The 19,964-nt window shown below is 42.0% G+C and overlaps 1 protein-coding gene across 5 annotated transcripts in view; it reads left to right on the top strand.

Annotated features, from left to right (window-relative positions):
• MFSD11 (major facilitator superfamily domain containing 11) overlaps nucleotides 1–17,822 on the top strand; it is a 35,396-nt gene extending 17,574 nt beyond the window's left edge. For 4 of the 5 annotated variants that reach the window (XM_032241551.1, XM_032241550.1, XM_032241554.1 and 1 more), the window contains 5 exons: nucleotides 8,274–8,339; nucleotides 10,651–10,776; nucleotides 13,517–13,691; nucleotides 15,559–15,694; nucleotides 17,058–17,822. In XM_032241551.1, the coding sequence (XP_032097442.1) occupies nucleotides 8,274–8,339; nucleotides 10,651–10,776; nucleotides 13,517–13,691; nucleotides 15,559–15,694; nucleotides 17,058–17,222 (668 nt within the window). In that variant the 3' untranslated portion in view covers nucleotides 17,223–17,822. The remainder of the gene's footprint in view (nucleotides 1–8,273; nucleotides 8,340–10,650; nucleotides 10,777–13,516; nucleotides 13,692–15,558; nucleotides 15,695–17,057) is intronic. The other variant, XM_032241552.1, reaches the window with a different exon arrangement.
• Nucleotides 17,823–19,964: the final 2,142 nt, after the last annotated feature.

The following is a 19,964-nucleotide window of genomic DNA, read 5'->3' as shown; positions in this document are numbered from 1 at the left end:
AGGTTAAATATAAAAATGAAACTATAAAAGTAATTGAGGCCAGGTACAGTGGCTCATGCCTATAATCCCAGCACTTTGGGAAGCCAAGATGGTGGGTGGATTGCTTGAGCCTAGGAGCTCAAGACCAGTCTGGGCAACATGGTGTATCTCTCTCTCTACAAAAAGTACGAAAATGGCCAGGTGTTCAGGTGTGCACTTGCAGCCCCAGCTTCTTGGAAGGCTGAGGTGGAAGGATTGCTTGAGCTCTGGAGGTTGAGGCTGCAGTAAGTGGTGACGGTGCCACTGCACTCCAGCCTGGGCACAGAGTAAGACCAGGTCGCACAAAAAAAAAAAAAAAAAAAAAGTGATTGAAGAAATAAATGTAAAATTTCAGTTAACACAACCTAACAAACTTAAAATGGCAAGGAAAATCTGGGGAAAATATTTGCAATATGTGTGAGCATAAACACTCTGGTAGAAAATAGGCATTTTACAAATATGGAAAAAAATTGTTATAACTTCAGTATAATTGATCCTTGAACAATGTGGGGCATGGACACTCCAATCCATACCACCCATCCCCTACACACAGTTGAAAATCCACATATAATTTTTTACTCTCCCAAAACTTAACTAAGCTCACTGTTCACTGGAAACCTTACTGATAACATAAACAGTGACTAATGTATATTTTGGGCCAGGTGCAGTGGCTCACACCAATAGTCCCAGCACTTTGGGAGGCCAAAGGTGGGAGGATCTCTTGAGCTCAGGAGTTCGAGACCAGCCTGAGCAACATAGTGACACCTTATCTCTACTAAAAATTAAAAGAAAAAATATTAACTGGGCCTGGTGGTGCATCCTAGCTGTTAATACTTGGAAGGCTGAGGCAGGAGGATCAGTTGAGCCTGGGAGACTGAGGCTGTAGTGAACTGTGATCACACCACTACATTCTAGCCTGGGTGAGAGCAAGACCCTGTCTCAAAAAAACAAAACAAAAAACCTATATGTTTCTTTTTCTTTTTTTTTTTTGAGATGGACTCGCACTCTGTCATCCAGGCTGGAGTACAGTGGCACAACCTCAGTTTACTACACTCTCTGCCTCCTGGGTTCAGTTAATTTTCCTGCTTCAGTCTCCTGAGTAGCTGGGATTATAGGTGCCTGCCACCAAGCCTAGCTAATTTTTTTTGTATTTTTAGTAGAGATGGGGTTTTACCAGGCTGGTCTCAAACTCCCAACCTCAAGTAATCTGCCCACCTTGGCCTCCCAGAGTGCTGGGATTATAGGCGTGAGCCATGCATATTTTATATGCATATTATATACTGTAGATTTAGAATAAAGTAAGCTAGAGGAAAGAAAAAACTAAGAAAATCGTAAGGAGGCCAGGTGCGGTGGCTCATGCTTATAATCCCAGCACTTTTTGGGAGGCTGAGGCGGGCAGATCACCTGAGGTCAGGAGTTCGAGACCAGCCTGGCCAACATGGCGAAACCCTGTTTCTACTAAAAATACAAAAATTAGCTGGGCGTGATGGTGGGTGCCTATAATCCCAGCTACTCAGGTGGCTGAGACAAGAGAATTGCTTGAACCAGGGTGTGGGGGCGGACTGCAGTGAGCCATGCTGCTTTACTCCAGCCTGGGCAAAAGAAACTCTGTCTCAAAAAAAAAAAAAGAAAAGAAAAAAGAAAAGAAAGAAAATCGTAAGGAAGAGAAACTGTATTTACTCTTTGTTGAGTGGAAGTGGATCATCTGGATCTTCATCCTCATTGTCACATTGAGAAGGAAGAGGAGGGAGGGGTTGGTCTTGCCATCTAAGGGGTGGCAGAGGTACAAGAAAGTCAGCACAGAAGTGGACCCCTGAAGTTCAAACCCATGTTGTTAAAGGGTCAACTATGTAAGAAGTGCAAATTAGAAATAGTTTTTTCTTTTTCTTTTTTTTTTTTTTTTTTGAGGCAGAGTCTTGGGAGTTCTGCTCTTATCACCCAGGCTGGAGTGCAGCGGTACAATCTCGGCTCACCGTAACCTCTGCCTCTTAGGCTCAAGGGATTCTCCTGCCTCAGCCTCCTGAGTAGCTGGGATTACAGGTGTATGCCACCATACCTGGCTAATTTTTGTATTTTTAGTAGAGATGGGGTTTCGTTATGTTTGCCAGGCTGGTCTTGAACTCCTGACCTCAGGTGATCCATCCACCTTGGCCTTCCAAAGTGCTGGGATTACAGGCGTGAGCCACTGTGCTTGGCCAGAAACAGTTTCTGTCAGATTTCAAAAGCTAAACCATAATTCTCAATATTATGGGTGGGGGAGGCGGGCAAGGGCAGGTAATGACATGCGTAAGACCACATTGCTGATATATACTTGTATTACTTTATAAAAAGTGATGTGTCGGCTGGGCGAGGTATCTCACACCTGTAATCCCAACACTTTGGGAGGCTGAGGTGGGCATATCACCTGAGATCAGGAGTTCAAGACCAGCCTGATCAATATGGTGAAACCCTGTCTCTACTAAAAATACAAAAACTAGTTGGATGTGGTGGCAGGTGCCTGTAGTCCCAGCTACTCGGGAGGCTGAGACAGAAGAATTGCTTGAACCAGGGAGGCGAAGGTTGCACTGAGCTGAGATCATGCCACTGCACTCCAGCCTGAGTGACAGCAAGACTCCATCTCAAAAAAATAAAATAAAATAAATAAATAAAAAGTGATGTGTCATTAGGTATCAAAAGCAATAAAAATGTTTATAACCTTTGCCCTAGTGGAATAACCAATTTCACTAATAAAATTATCCTCAGGAAATAATTAAATATTGTGGCAAGATCTAGCTACTCAGATGTTTTTACTAGTGAGATACTAGAAATAATTTTTCAACTGTGAGATATTAGTACATCTATATAATAGATTACCCTAGCCATAAAAATGATCTCTGTGAATATACAAAATATTTTACTATATATTATGTGAAAACAAATGATAGAGTATATGTAGTAGAATTTGTGTTTGTAAAAAGTGCATGGGAAATGTCTGAAAGGAGATTCATTAAGGTGTTAGATTCTGTTTTTTTAAAATTGAGATATAATTCATATACCATCTGATTCACCCATTTAATCAATTTAAAGAATTCATTGCAAATTCAGTACAACTTATTACATTCACAGAGTTGTGTCACCATCACTATACTCAATTTTAGAGCATTTTCCCTGTACACATTAGAGTCACTTCTCATTCCCGCCTCCTAATTCAACCTCCCTAAGGCACTCCCACTTTCTCCCCTTTCACCACGCCTTGCAGCCATTCCTCTACTTTCTGTCTATAGATTTGCCTATTCCGGGCATTTTATGTAAATAGAATCGTACAACATGTGGTCTTTTGTGCCTGGTTTCTTAAAAGAAACATAATGGTTTCAAGGCTCATTCATGTCACAGTATATTATAAAATTTGAGTTGTTCTATATTTTATGTATTATGAGTAATACCTAAAGTTCGTGTACAAGTTTTTGTGTGGATATGTTTTCAGATCTCTTAGATACACACCTAGGAATGGTGGAATTGCTGGGTCATGTGGGATCTCACTGCTTAGTCTGCAGGGGAACTGCCAGATTGCACCACTTGACATTCCTACTAGCAGGGGAGGAGAGCGCCAGTGTTTCCACGTGCTTGCACTTATTTTCTGGTAGTGGTGTTTTTTTTTTTTTTTTTTTTTTTTTGGTTATAGCCATCCTAGTGGGTGTGAAATGGTGTCTCATTGTGGTATATTTATATACATTTTTGTTTGTTTTCCTGATCTCAAGTGATCCACCTGTATTGGCCTCCCAAAGTGTTAGGATTACAGGTGTGAGTCACCGTGTCCAGCCCTAGTTACATGCTTTGCCTATTGTTAAATTTTAAATTTGATTCTGTTTTTATTAATGAGTTGTCAGAATTTGTTGTATATTCTAGATAAAAGTTCCATATATATGATTTACAAATATTTTCTCCCATTGTGTTTCAGCAAGGACTCTAGGAAAACAAACAAGTGTTTTCACCTGTTCTATAGATTGACTTTTCATTTTCTATCTTTTTTTTTTTTTTTTTTTTTTTGGAGATGGAGTCTCGCTCTGTCACCCAGGCTGGAGTACAGTGCCATGATCTTGGCTCACTGCAGCCTTCACCTCCCGGGTTCAAGCAGTTCTGCCACAGCCTCCCAAGTAGCTGGGACTACAGGCACATGTCCCACACCTGGCTGAGTTTTTCTATTTTAGTTTTGGTTTCACCATATTGCCCAGGCTAGTCTTGAACTCCTGAGCTCAGGCAATCCACCCACCTCGGCCTCCCAAAGTGCTAGGATTACACAGGCATGAGCCACCGCACCTGGCCCGACTTTTCAATTTCTTGATGGTATCTTCTGAAGCACAAAACTTAAAAAAGGAATTCCCCAACTTCATCGAGGTATAACTGACAAAATAGGCATATATTTATGATGTACAATGTGTTTTTGTTTTTTTTTTGTTTTTTTTTAGACAGAATCTTGCTCTGTCACCCAGGCTGGAGTGCAGTGGCACAATCTCAGCTCACTGCAACCTCGCCTCCTGGGTTCAAGTGATTCTGGTGCCTCAGCCTCCTGAGTAGCTAGGATTACAGGATTTACTGCCACGCCAAGCTAATTTTTTTTGTACTTTTTTCTTTTAATTTTTATTTACACAGTGTCCAGGAAATTTTTTTTGTGTGTGTTTTCAGTAGAGATGGGATTTTACCGTGTTGGCCAGGCTAGTCTTGAACTCCGGCCCTCAAGCAATAAGCCTGCCTCCCCAAGGTCTAGGACTTACAGGCGTGAGCCCTGGTGCCCAGCCACATGTTTTGATATATGTATATATTGTGAAATGATGGCCACACTCAAGCTAGTTAAGATATTCATCACCTTACATAGTTATTTTTTTTGCGTGTGTCATGAGAACATTTAAGATCTACTTTCCAACCAAATTTCAAGTATGCAATAGAGTGTTATTAACTATCAAAACCAACTTGTACATTAGATCCCCAGAACTCACTCATCCTGCCTAACAGAAACTTTGTACTCCCTAACCAGCATCTCTCTGTTTCCCCACTCCCCAGCCCTGGCAGCAACTATGCTACTCTCTGCTTCTATGAGTTTGACTTTTTAATATTCCATATATAAGTAAGATCATGCAGTATTTGTCTTTCTGTGTCTGGCTTATTTCACTTAGTGTAATGCCCTCCATGTTCATCCATGTTGTCCCAAACGGCAGGATTTTCTTTTATAAGGCTGAATAATATACCATTGTATATTCCACATTTTCTTTATTCATCCGTTGAAGGACACTTATGTTTCCATGTCTTTGCTATATGATTAATACACACACACATAGTAATGCTGTAATGGACATGGGAGTGCAGCTGTTTCCTTGGATATATGCCTAGAAGTGGACTTGGCTGGATCATAACATATTTTTAGTTTTTTGAGGACCCTCCATATTGTTCTGCATATTTGCTGTACCAATTTACATTCTCACCAATAACATACAAGGGTTCTCTTTTCTCCACATCCTCACCAACACTTGTTATCTTTTGTCTTTGTGACATTAGCCATCCTAACAGGTGTGAGGGGATATCTTACTGTGGCTTTGATAAAGTTTTTAATTTTGATGTCGTCAATTTATTTGGTTTTTCTTTTATTGTGTGTGCTTTTGATGTCCTGAGATTTTGCCTCACCCGAACTCCTGAAAATTTACTCCTATATTTTCTTCTAAGAGTTTTTTCTTTTAATTTATTTAGTTTTAGCTCTTACATTTAGGTCTGTGATTCATTTTGAGTGAATTTTTGCATATGGTTTGAGATAGGAGTCCAGCTTTATTCTTTTGCATGTCAATATCCTGCTGTTGTAGTGCCAGTTCCAGAAAAGTGTTTTTTCTACATTGAATCATGTTGTCACTCTAAAGTCAGTTGACTGTAAATATAAATGTTTATCTCTAGGTAGACGGATATATCCCTATGCCATTACCATGCTGTGTTGATTACTGTCTGTTTTGAAATCAGAAAGTGTGAATCCACCAATTTTGTTACTTCTCAAGATTATTTTGGCTATTGTGGGTCCCTTGAATTTCCGTATAATTTTTCTTTTTTCTTTTTTTGAGACAGGGTCTTGATCTGTCACCCAAGGTGGAGTGCAGTGGCATGATCACAGCTCACTATAGCCTCAACCTCCTGGGCTCAAGTGATCTTCCCATCTGAACCTCCCAAGTAGCTGAGACTACAGGTGTGCACCACCATGCCTGACTAATTTTTGTAGTTTTTTGTAGAGACTCGATTTTGCCATGTCGCCCAAGTTGGTCTTGAACTCCTGAGCTCAAGCAATTCTCCCAACTCAGCCTCCCAAATTGTTGGGATTGTAGGCATGAGCCACCAGGCCTGACCATGAATTTTAGAATCAATGTATTTCAGCAAACAGATTGATGGGTTTTTTAAAATAGACTTTATTTTTTGAGAGCATTTTTATGTTCATAGCAAAACTGAGTATAGCGCTCTCATATAGTCCCTACACCACACATACAGAGCTTCCCTCTGTTATTCATGTTCCCCACCAGAGTGCATTTGTTATAATGAGCCTACACTGACATGTCATTATCACCTAAAGACCATGGTTTACATTAGGATTCACTCTTTTTTTTTTTTTTTTTTTTTTTTTGAGACAGAGTTTCCCTCTTGTTACCCAGGCTGGAGTGCAATGGCGTGATCTTGGCTCACTGCAACCTCCGCCTCCTGGGTTCAGGCAATTTTCCTGCCTCAGCCTCCTGAGTAGCTGGGATTACAGGCACGCGCCACCATACTCAGCTAATTTTTTGTAATTTTAGTAGAGACGGGGTTTCACCATGTTGACCAGGATGGTCTCGATCTCTTGACCTCGTGATCCACCCGCCTCGGCCTCCCAAAGTGCTGGGATTACAGGCGTGGGCCACCGCGCCCGGCCCAGGATTCACTCTTGGTGTGGTACATTTAATGGGTTTGTACAAATATATAATGACATTCTTATGTCATTATAGTATCATACTAGATAATCTTTTAGAGTTTCTTTTTGTTAGCTGAATGTTCTGATTATTCTAAAATGAACATGTAGCCGGGCATAGTGGCTCATGCCTATAATCCTAGCACTTTGGGAGGCTGAGGTGGGTGAATCACCTGAGGTCAGGAGTTCAGGACCAGCCTGGCCAACATGGTGAAACCCCGTCTCTAGTAAATGTACAAAAAAATTAGCCAGGCAAGGTGGTACGTGACTATAATCCCAGCTACTTGGGAGACTTAGGCAAGAGAATTGCTTGAACCTGAGAGGCAAAGGCTGCAGTGAGCTAAGATCGTGCCACTGTACTCCAGCCTGGGTGACAGAGTGAGACTCTGTCTCAAAAAATAAATAAATAAAATGAACATGGTTTGCTAGTGGAATTTTTTGAAAATAAAAGTATTGTTTTAAACCTTGTATTGGTCATATATTTTTTCCTGGAAATACTTGAAAATGATTGGTAAAAATGCCTTATTATATTTATTCTTAGTATATTTCAGTGAAATTAGAGAAAAACATCCTTTCTTACATATGGAGAGATTTAGGACAGTGTTTGTGACTTATGTGTGTTTTGTGACCAGCAGATAAATCACAATTAAAATCTGGATCCACTAGTAGTTTTGTATAATCGAATAGTGGCCCTTAAGTTATGGTTTCAGACAAGTCAGTTAAATTAAATGTGGAGTTTTTAGAAATGCATTATCTATTGCAGATTTCAACTAAATTAACAGTGTAAAAAGAAACTTTAAAGTGACTAGCAACAAATATGCACAACTCAAGCTTCAGTCCTCAGAGCTACAGAGTCAGAATCTTGGGAAGTGGCGCCCAGCTCCTATATGGCCAAAAAGCTGTCCTGTGGTTCTGATCTTGAGTCCAGTCTTAAAGCTGCTCCATTATAATTCTTTAGGGAAGTCAGAGCTTTGCTGATGTTTGACTCCCTGAAGAGCCTAACGTTTAATCATGCCTTTTGAAGTACTTTGTTGTTTTGTTTGATTCTATTTTTTTTCCTCCTATTCATGTTTTTGTCACAAGAGCTGGAAAATGTGCTGAGGAAAATGTGACCATAGAATTTATTTAAGCACTTGAAATAAGCATTTTATTTATAGGGCAAATTTAGTTCATGCCTTAAGCATTTTAATCTGAAACTTCTATTCCAAAGTGTTCCTTTACTGGCATTATTGGCAAGGGATGTTTTGGTTGAAGGAATGTTTTATTAACTAAAATCTAGTTAAGTCGTCTTAAATTTTTTTCTTTACAGAAAAGTCTTTTAAGTTATGTGTCACCAAGGAGATGCTCCTTCTTAGTATTACAACTGCTTATACAGGTAATGGAATTACTGTTCTTGTTTTCTCTTGCTGCATAATGACAATAAAGGGGTTGAAAACAATAGCCACATTATTATTTCTCACAATTCTGTGCATTGACTGGGCTCAGTGGATGGTTCTTCTGATGGAATTACTTGGGGTCTCTTGTGGCTGCTGTTAGAGGGTGGCTGGGGCTAGAACTTCCAAGATAGTTTTCTTCATGTGCCACCCTCACTGGGGTCAGATGAAAGGCTGAGTATCTCTCTTCCTGTAGTCTCAGAGCTTCTCTTCATCTGCACAACCCCCTCCATAAGATCTCCTGTGACCCAGCAGGATAGCCACACAGCTTAGTTAATGGGCTGATGGCTCCAAAAAAGGCAACAGGAAAGACTACCAGACTTGAGTCCAGTAAAAAAGCTCAGACTTCAGTCCAGCCCAGCATCACTTCTGCTGCATTCTGTTGGTGACGGCAAATCACAGGGTCACCACAAATTCAATGTGGGAGGATTCTGCACAAGGTTTAGAAAAACCACAACACGTGGCTCATTGGGACCAGTGGTTTTAGGGCAATACAGAGCACTGCAGAAAATAACCATGAAGAGATCTGTAACTTTAATGGTTCATGCCTGTAATCCCAGCACTTTGGGAGGCTGAGGTGGGTGAATTGCTTGAGCCCAAGAGTTCAAGACCAGCCTGGGCAACATGGTGAAACCCCATCTCTACTAAAAATACATGAAATTAGCTGAGCGTGGTGGTGCATGCCTGTAGCCCCAGCCATTTGGGAGGCTAAGGTGGGAGGGTCATCTGAGCTCAGGAAGTCAAGGTTGGAATGAGCTGAGATAGCACCACTGCACTCCAGCCTAGGCAACTGGAATGAGACCTTTGTCTCAAAAAAAAGAAAGAAATCATTTCTCATGAAATAGAAGCACAACATAATGTGGTATAACGTGGAGTACCCTTAGGTCAAGAATGATGAGGAAATTTGTTTTCTTTTTAAAAATGCTGTAATTTGCTGATTAATCTTTTGCCTTTATGTACCCTACATAGGTATGACATATTTTTAGGTGAAATAGAATAAACATTAAACATCTTTAAAATTCACAGTTAAGGTTTTGTAGCATTAGGGAATCAAGGTCCCCTACTGATTTACTCTAATTTTTTAATCTTAGGAATTTTCTTTACCTAGAAAAAGGGGTTTAATTAAAACATGGTGGGGCTTTTAAGCCACATTGGATAGTATGTATTGGCTTTCCATTATAATAAGAACATAATCCAATAGGGGCCGGGCACAGTGGTTCACGCCTGTAATCCCGGGATTTTGGGAGACCAAGGTAGGCAGATAACCTGAGATCAGGAGATGGAGACCAGCCTGGCCAACATGGCAAAACCCCATCTCTACTAAAAATACAAAAATTAGCCAGGTGTGGTGGTGCACTCCTGTAATCCCAGCTACTTGGGAGGCTGAGGCAGAGAGAATTGCTTGAACCCAGGAGACGGAGGTTGCAGTGAGCCGAGATCATGCCGCTGCACTCCAGCCTGGATGACATAGCGGGACTCCCTCTCAAAAAAAAAAAGAAAGAAAGAAATGTTCCCATTTCCTTGGAAAGCTACTAACAAGCTAATGAGCATATTAGTCTTCACTCTTATAAAGTTATGTTAATTATCACCTCTGCCCATCTCTGCCTGCATGGAGAGTGACAGGTTTTAGCATAAGGATATCTGTTCATTTGTGTTGTATACTTTTATCTGAAATTTATAGCAGATGCTGTCTTGTGGTATCTTAATTTTAGCTGCTATAATAAATTTCCATAGACTGTGGCTCAAACAATTGACATGTATTTTTCATGGTTCTGGAGGCTGGGAAGTCCAAGTGCAAGATGTCGCCACGTGCAGCTTCTGGTGTGGCTATTCCTGGTTGTAGACAGCTGCCTTCTTGCAGTTTCTTCCCACGGCAGAGAGTGGACAGGAAGCAAGCTCTCTGCTGTGTCTTTTTATACGGGCACCAATCACATTGTGAGGGTTCCACCCTCATGACCTGATTGCTTCCCAAAGGTCCCATCTCCAAATACCATCATGTATTGGGGAATTTGAGTTTCAACATGTGAATTTAGGGGGACACAAACATTTAATCCATAACATGAAGCTAATTCCATTTCATCGGTTACATCACATCAGATTATGCTCTGCTTAGGGATTATTTCAGTCTCTGTGGGTTGTTTTATGTGTTTTACTACTCAAGCATTCATTCGTTTGTCAGATACTACTAGATGGGAAGATAAAAGTGAATGTATAAATTACATCTGTTTTTTCGTTTTTTTTTTTTAACTAAAGGTCTGGAGTTAACTTTCTTTTCTGGTGTATATGGAACCTGTATTGGTGCTATAAACAAATTTGGAGCAGAAGAGAAAAGCCTTATTGGACTTTCTGGCATTTTCATCGGCATTGGAGAAATTTTAGGTTGGTTTTAAAAAAAAGCATTTGCATTAAAAACACCAGTTCATTATAGTTAAAACAGAAATTTTAAGTGCACTTCACCTCTTTGTCCTTGAATTTCTGGTTTTTTTTTTTTATTGTATTTTAGATTTTGGGGTACATGTGAAGAACATGCAAGTTTGTTGTTTTTGTTTTTTGGAGACGGAGTCTCGCTCTGTTGCCCAGGCTGGAGTGCAGTGGCTTGATTTTGGCTCACTGCAACCACCACTTCCTAGATTCAAGCGATTCTCCTGCCTCAGCCTTTCAAGTAGCTGAGACTACAGGCGCGTGCCACCACGCCCAGCTAGTATTTCATATTTTCAGTAGAGACAGCGTTTCACCATGGTAGCCAGGATGGTCTCAATCTCCTGACCTCGTGATCTGCCCACCTCGGCCTCCCAAAGTGCTGGGATTATAGGCGTGAGCCACTGCACCTGGCCCAATTTGATTTTTCTGCTTACTTATACCCAAACACGTATGTTTTTATTTTTGTATTATTACTATGCTAATATAACTAAATTATAAAACATTTGCAAAATAATTCACAGATGGAAACCCTGCATAAGAAAACATGGTGTCTCTCTACTTTTCCTCTTAAAATACTTAGAATGTCTTGAAATTCTTGACTCTCTTTCTTTGGTTCCCTGACACCAACTGGGTGTCCAACAGCTCAGTCCTGTTCTAGCACTTAGCTATCCAGCATTAGTGTCAGATTTCACAAGTTTAAGGGTTCAGTCCTACAGACAGACAGTCGTGGGTCCATAGGCCTCTCAGGCACTTCTCACTGACTTGGGCAAAAATTTGGAGATTCCCTGCCGGGCGCGGTGGCTCAAGCCTGTAATCCCAGCACTTTGGGAGGCCGAGGCGGGTGGATCACGAGGTCAAGAGATTGAGACCACCCTGGTCGACATGGTGAAACCCCGTCTCTACTAAAAATACAAAACATAGCTGGGCATGGTGGCGCGTGCCTGTAATCCCAGCTACTCAGGAGGCTGAGGCAGGAGAATTGCCTGAACCCAGGAGGCGGAGGTTGCGGTGAGCCAAGATCACGCCATTGCACTCCAGCCTGGGTAACAAGAGGGAAACTCCGTCTCAAAAAAAAAAAAAAAATTTTTGGAGAGTCCCACAGCCCCTTCCCTCTTCAGGTTTGAAAATTTGCTAGAGCAACTCACAGAACTCAGGAAAGTGCTCTCCTGACTATTAGAGTTTATTATAGAGGATACAGATGAGCAGTCAAAGGGGGTACAACAGGTGGAGTCTGAAAGGGTCTCTAAGTGCAGGAGCCTCTGTCCCCATGGATTTGGGGTTCACCACTCCAGAAGCTCCCCAGACCCTGTTTAGGGGGTTTTATGGAGATCTGTTACACAGGCATGATTGATTAAATCATCGGCCACATGGCTGGGCACAGTGGCTCATTCACTTTGGGAGGGTGAGGTGGGAGGATCACTTGAGCCCAGGAGTTCGAGACCAGCCTGGACAACATAGGGAGACCCTGTCTCTAACCACAACAACAAAAAGCAATTGTTGGCCATTGGTGATTGATTTAATCTCCAGCCTCCCCTCCCTGAAGTGGGAGTGAAAGGGGCTTGGAAGTTCCAGCCCTCAAGGCTGGGATTACAGGTATGAGCCATCACACTCGGCCCACTTTTTAAAGATAGATATACAATTTATTTTCTCTTTTGAAAAATAGAGACAGGGTCGTGTTATGTTGCTGAGGCTGGTTTGGAACTCCTGGCCTCAAGCAGTTCTCCCACTCCGGCCTCCCAAAGTGCTAGGATTACAGGCATGAGAAACTGCACCCAGCCATCCTTCACTTGTTGATGTATAGGTTTGCTGGTATAGATTTCTGGGGTAGAAATCACTTAAAAAGTGTAAAGGTTGGCCAGGCACGGTGGCTTATGCCTGTAATCCTAGCACTTTGGGAGGCCAAGGCGGGTGGATCACCAGGTCAAGAGATTGAGACCATCCTGGCCAACACGGCGAAACCCCATCTCTACTAAAAATACAAAAAATAGCTGGGCGTGGTGGCACACGCCTCTAGTCCCAGCTACTCGGGAGGCTGAGGCAGGAGAATTGCTTGAACCCAGGAGGTTGAGGTTGCAGTGAGCTGAGATCGAGCCACTATACTCCAGCCAGGCAACAGAGCAAAACTCTGTCTCAAAAAAAAAAAATTGTAAAGGTCAGCCCCATGGTCTTCTTCCTTTCAGTTACAAAGTTCTTTCCTTCCTGCTGTTGAGGATTCGCCTCTCAGCTCTTGAGACATTCTGAGCTGTTCTGACTGCTGAGCCTTCCTAGGCCTCTCTAACTCCTCTTCAGAGCTCACACATAATTCTCAAAATCTATAATGACTGCCTTTCGGTGTGGTATCTTGGCTTGTTAGGCTATGATTACAACAAAAACTTGGTAGTAATGATAAGTTGTGTTTTTATTTTATTTCTGTTACAAGCTACGGTCAAAGGGGATAGCTTGGGGGATACAGTAAGTCACAGAGAAGAAATGCAAGAATGTTCCTGGATAGAAATGCAAGTAGTTTTAATCCCTTACTTTTTGTTATAATAATTGATGTTTGGTCATCATTGTCATTGTCTGCAAGTGCTGAGGTGTTGGATTTTTTGAAGAAATTTGACAATGAGAATGTTTATTCCTTGCCTCCTTGGTGATAACTCAGGACTGGGTATTTAATGTTTTGGCAAATTCGTGACGTTTCTGCCATCTTGACTGATAGGTGGAAGCCTCTTCGGCCTGCTGAGCAAGAACAATCGTTTTGGTAGAAATCCGGTTGTGCTGCTGGGCATCCTGGTGCACTTTATAGCTTTTTATCTAATATTTCTCAACATGCCTGGAGATGCCCCCATTGCTCCCGTTGAAGGAACTGACAGCAGTGCGTACATCAAATCCAGGTATGGTGGCTGTCATTTCTCTAGTCACTTGAGGATGGGTAGGAGGTCACGGATGGCTAGATATCGAAAGTGGAACAGTTAATCCTCTTCAGAGAGTGTGGCGTCTCTCTAAGGTCACCTGTCAAGTGTTAATGGAGTCAGACTGAGTTAAATAGGAATCCTTAGAGAATCCTAAGTTATTTTTGTAATAGTTGGTTTTAACCTTTTCCCCCAGTAAATCTTTTTCTTGATCCTTGAAGGAGCACATAAGATCTGATTTGAACGTTTTATCTTTGCTGCTTTTTTTTTTTTTGAGACGGAGTTTTGCAATTGTTGCCCAGGCTGGCATGCAATGGCGCAATCTCAGCTCACTGCCACCTCCACCTCCTGGGTTCAAGCGATTCGCCTGCCTCAGCCACCCAAGTAGCTGGGATTACAGGCATGTGCCACCATGCCCAGCTAATTTTTTGTATTTTTAGTAGAGACGGGGTTTCACCATGTTGGCCGGGATGGTCTCCATCTCTTGACCTTGTGATCCACCTGCCTCGGCCTCCCAAAGTGCTGGGATTACAGGCGTGAGCCACCACACCCTGCCAATCTTTGCTTCTTGAGCAGCGAAATATCCAGACTTTAGGGCCTGGAGGAAGAACAAAGGGGAGGAATGGAGAACCTGGCAGCTGGCAAGGCCGTTCAGTCCTTCCAGAGCCGTTTAGATCACGTTTCAGATTCTGGTTTAGTGCACTCAACTCTCAAGTTCATTATAAATGCAGACATTTACGTCCAGCTCCACAAATCCAAGGGTACACACTGAGTATATCTCATCTAAAAACCTGAAATCCAAAATGCTCCAAAACTGGAAACTTTTCGAGGGCCACCATGATGCTCAAAGGGAAGTGCTTCTTAGAACAGTTCAGATGACAGATTTTCAGATTAGGAACTCCTAACTGCTTAGTGTAATGCAGAGATTCCAAAATCTGAAAGGAAAATTGGAAACACTTCTAATCTCAAGCATTTTGGATAAGGGATACTCAACCTGTGTTTTCTTCACAAATGGTTAAGAGACCAGAGTTTGTTAGAGAATGTAAAGGTGTGTGCATTTGAGCACAGATTCTTACTTTGTAAATTCTAGTCTTTATTTTTTATTTTTATTTATTTATTTATTTTGAGACAGAGTCTCACTCTGTCTCCAAGGCTAGAGTGTGAGTGACACAACCTCTGCTCAATGCAACCTCTGCCTCCCGGGTTCAAGCAATTCTTGTGCCTCAGTCTCCTGAATAGCTGGGATTACAGGTGCACGCCACCACACCAGCTAATTTTTGTATTTTTAGTAGAGATGGGGTTTTGCCATGTTGGCCAGGCTGGTCTCAAACTCCTGGCCTCAAGTGATCCGCCCACCTTGACCTACCTACCATGCCTGGGATTACAGGCGTGAGCCACTGTGCCAGCTTTGTCTTACTTACTTAGTTATTACTTATTTATTTATTTATTTATTTATTTATTTATTTATTTATTTCAGGAGTCTCGCTCTGTTGCCTAGGCTGGAGTGCAGTGGCATAGTCTTGGCTCACTGCAACCTCTGCCTCCCAGGTTTAACTGATTCTCCTCCCTCAGCCTCCCAAGTAGCTGGGATTGCAGGTGCCTGCCACCACACCAGCTAATTTTTGTATTTTTAGTAGAGATGGGGTTTTGCTATGTTGACCAGGCTCGTCTCAAACTTCTGGCCTCAAGTGATCCACCCACCTCGGCCTCCCAAAGTGCTGGGATTACAGACGTGATTAGACTGGAAGAGGGGCAGCCTGGGGCTGGGAAAGGAGATCCAGAGTTCTGTATTGGCTGTGTCAGCTCTAGCAAATATTACATATACTAAATTAATTTTTATTTTCTTCAGCAAAGAAGTTGCCATTCTGTGCAGTTTTCTGTTGGGCCTTGGAGACAGCTGCTTTAATACCCAGCTGCTTAGTATCTTGGGCTTTCTGTATTCTGAAGATAGCGCCCCAGCATTTGCCATCTTCAAGTTTGTTCAGGTAACCTCTTCAGATTGTGTTTGATGTAGGGTTCTTTCCTTTGTGTATTACCTTTTTTCCTTGGTTACTTGTATTGTGATTTTACTTTTTATTTATTTATTTTTTTTATAAGAGTCTCGCTCTATCAGTCAGGCTGGAGTGCAGTGGCGTAATCTTCGCCTGCAATCTCTGCCTCCCAGGTTCCAGGGTTCAAGCAATTCTCCTGTCCTAGCCTCCCGAGTAGCTGAGATTACAGGCACACACCACCACCCCTGGCTAATTTTTGTTTTTTTGTTTGTTTGTTTTTTTAGCAGAGACAGAGTTTCACCATGTTGGCCAGGCTGGTCTCAAACTCCTGACCTCAGGTGATCCACCTGCCTTGGCCTCCCCAAGTGCTAGGATTATAGGCATGAGCCACTGCACCTGGCCTATTTTTTTTTTTTTTTCTAAGACAAAGTCTCGCTCTGTAGCCCAGGCTGGAGTGCAGTGGCACAATGCTCATTGCCACCTATGCCTCTTGGGTTCAAGTGATTCTCATGCCTCAGACTCCCGAGTAGCTGGGATTACAGGCATATGCTGCCATGTTCAGCTAAGTTTTTATATTTTTAGTAGAGATGAGGTTTTTGCCATGTTAGTCAGGCTGGTTGCGAACTACTGGCCTCAGGCAGTCCGCTCACTTCGGCCCCACAAAGTGCAGGGATTATAGACATGAGCTGCTGCGCCCGGCTATATTTTGTTTCTTATTTTATTTTATTTTATTTTATTTTTTTGTTTCTTCTTCTTTTTTTTTTTTTGTCTTGTATTGTGTTTTTTAAATGAAAGTTGGGGACACCCTTTAAAAGGATTTGTGAATAGGATTAGGAAGCAATGAGCAGTAACATTTTCTGTATAGGAGACTTTACATTCTGGTCTCTATGGCTCTGATTAGAGATTTCCTTCCTTAGATACCAAATTCTATTCAGTCGTCATACAGACAAGTATATTTCTTACTCTGTACCTTCTTTTTACTCCAGTTTCTCACAAAATGCTATTTTTGTTTCATTTCGTTTTATTTTGTAGACATGGGGGCTCGCTATGTTGGACAGGCTGGTCTTGAACTCCTGGGCTCAAGCATTTATCCCACCTTGGCCTCCCAAAGTGTTGGGGGCATGAGCCACCACACCTGGCCGAAATGTCATTTTAAATACCAAGGAGTATAGCAGGAGTTGATGGTGCATGTTTGTGAGTCAGTGACTGAGGAAGTCATACCCAGATACAGAAAGAATAGAGAGCACTGCCAGTTCCAGCTGTCCTTGGGGCCGGATATCAGTGGGGTTAGGGGCTAATTGTGGAGCCGTGCAGCCCCCACGGTGTGCCCGTTGTGATTTGTTTTGTTTGTTCTTAGTCTATTTGCGCAGCCGTGGCATTTTTCTACAGCAACTACCTTCTCCTTCACTGGCAACTCCTGGTCATGGTGATATTTGGGTTTTTTGGAACAATTTCATTCTTCACTGTGGAATGGGAAGCTGCCGCCTTTGTAGCCCGAGGCTCAGACTACCGAAGTATCTGATCGGGTGTCCATGAGGGGACACGTGTGACCTCAGAAACACAGTTGGATACAGCTTGGTAGAAGAAGTCTCCTTTGATCCTCACACTATATTGGATGATGTTCAGTATGGAAAATCAAGAAATTAAGACTGTTAAATCATCCAGAGTTGGTGTTCAAGTTTACATACATGAGTTATTTAAAATAAGTGGAATAAGGGAAAGCTGTTCTGTCAACTGTAATTGTTCAGAGATGTTGTTTTTCATTGTATCTATCTCAATGCTATAATCATGTTATAGAATGTAAATGTTTTCTTCTCCCTCCTGCTCTTGTTGAAAGATCCTGCCTTGATTCAGAATACTAGGCCATATGTCATATAAATATTTTTTCTGGATATGGAGTATGTTTTGCTATGTAATAATGGGAAGCATATGTCACTCCCATATGTGTTGGGGAATGATACTTAATTAAATAGTAAACCTGGGTGTGGTGGTGCACGCCTATACTCCCAGCTGCTGGGGAGGCTAGACAGAAGGATCACCTCAGCCCAGGAGCTTGAGTCTGCAGTGAGCTATGATCGTACCACTGCACTCCAGCCTGGGCAACAGAGTGAGACCCTGTCTTGAAAATAATGATAGGCCAGGTACAATGGCTCATGCTTGTAATCCCAGCACTTTGGGATCACTTGAGGTCAGGAGTTTGAGACCAGCCTGGCCAACATGGTGAAACCCCATCTCTCCTAAAAATAAAACAGTTTGCTGGGTGTGGAGGTGAATGCCTGTAATCCCAGCTATTCAGGAGGCTGAGGGAGGAGAGTTGCTTGAACCTGTGAGGCAGAGGTTGCATTGAGCCAAGATTGTGCCATTGCACTCTAGCCTGGGCGACAAGAGTGAAACTCCATCTCAAAAAATAAATATAAAATAATAATCATGATAATTTTTTAAAATAATGAAAAATAAGATGCTGAAATGAAATCTTTGAAAAGACAGACGTCTTCCTCTATAAATGTTTTGTTTGATAAGTTTTCTTAACTTTGTAGCTCATAGCAAGGAGTGGTCAATTATTATGAAATAAGGTAAAAATTGTCTTAAGTCTTTTTTTAAAATTTATTTTTATTTATTTATTTTTTTGAGATGGAATCTCACTCTCACCCAGGCTGGAGTGCAATGGCGTGATCTCAGCTTACTACAACCTCTGCCTCCCGGTTTCAAGCAATTCTCATGCCTCAGCTTTCCAACTAGCTAGGACTATAGGCATGTGCCTCCATGACTAACTAATTTTTGTATATTTCACCATGTTGGCCATGCTGGTCTGGAACTCCTGACCTCAGGTCATCCACCCTCCTCAGCTTCCCAAAGTGTTGGGATTGCAGGGGTGAGCCACCATGCCCAGTCCTTTAAGTCTTAAGAATAGGAATCTAACGTCTATAACAACAAAAACATTGAAAAAGACAAACACATTTACTGGGGAAGGACTTTTGCTAGCAATTTTCCTGGAAGATGCATGCGAAAACACCCAAACAAACCTGTGGTGAGATCTGAGCCACATCATCAGACCAGCATCACATCATCATTTATGTGTCTTTTTTTCTTTTTTAAAGATGGGGTTTCACCATATTGGTCAGGCTGGTCTCGAACTCCTGACCTCAGGTGATCCACCCACCTCAGCCTCCCAAAGTGCTGGGATTACAGGCGTGAGCCACCGCGCCCCGCAACCATTTATGTGTCTTTTTCCAGCAGTGCCGCTTCATCATCCTGGGTGCAGGAATGGAACATCACTATTTGGGGAGATGTTGAAGTAGAAGTGTTAGCTTTCCTCCGTAAGAGTTCACGTAAAAAATTTTTTAATTGAAATCAAATCCAGAAACCATAAAAATGTCCCATTTTAAAGTGTACATTCACAAGGTTGTATAACCATCACCATGATCTAACTCCAGGACATTTTTATCACCCCAAAAAGCAAGTCCCTGCTGGTCAGCAGTCATTCTTTCTCATCTGGCATGGCAACCACTAATTTACTTTCTCTATAGATTTGCCTATTCTGAACACTTCATGGAAATGAGAGAGCTCAGTTGTTTTTTTTTTTAATTTTTAGTAGAGACAGGGTCTCCCTATCAAGTGCTGGGATTACAGATGTGAGTCACGGCGCCCGGCTGAGAGCTCACTTTTAAATTCAATATTAAACTGTACAGTGAATCTTTTTTGGCAAAGTAAATTCAGCCAAGAATACAAATAATACTTTGTTTTACATTATTTGTTTTAAAACTTCCTAGAGTTTAAACCCCCAAACAAACCGTAGTGAGATCTGAGGCCTTATAATTGACCTGCAAATCTGAAGAATACAATAGAGGGAGATTCTCAGATATTTGATGGCAAGTGCAGGCAGTCAGAGAACCTGTATTTATAACTGGCCAGAATCCTTAGAGAAATTTCGCTGGTGTGGAGCACTAAACTCTCCTCTTCTAGGGTTTTTTTTTTTTGGAGACAGAAGTCTCACTCTGTTGCCCAGGCTGGACTGCAGTGGTACGGCCTCAACTCACTGCAACCTCTGCCTCCCAGGTTCAAGTGATTCTCCTGCCTCAGCCTCCAGAGTAGCTGGGATTACGGGTGCTGGCCACCATGCTAGGCTAATTTTTGTATTTTTAGTAGAAACAGAGTTTCACCATTTCAGAGGATATATGGACAGAAAAAGAAATAAAAGGAAACAGGGTTTCACCATGTTGGCCAGGCTGGTCTTGAACTCCTGACCTCAAGTCGTCCACCTGCC

This window comes from Sapajus apella, unplaced genomic scaffold (assembly GCF_009761245.1).
Source record: "Sapajus apella isolate SASKATOON/1434 unplaced genomic scaffold, GSC_monkey_1.0 scaffold48, whole genome shotgun sequence".
Lineage (NCBI taxonomy): Eukaryota > Metazoa > Chordata > Mammalia > Primates > Cebidae > Sapajus > Sapajus apella.
Note: the sequence above shows the minus strand (reverse complement) of the source record. Positions and strands in the feature narration are given on the sequence as shown.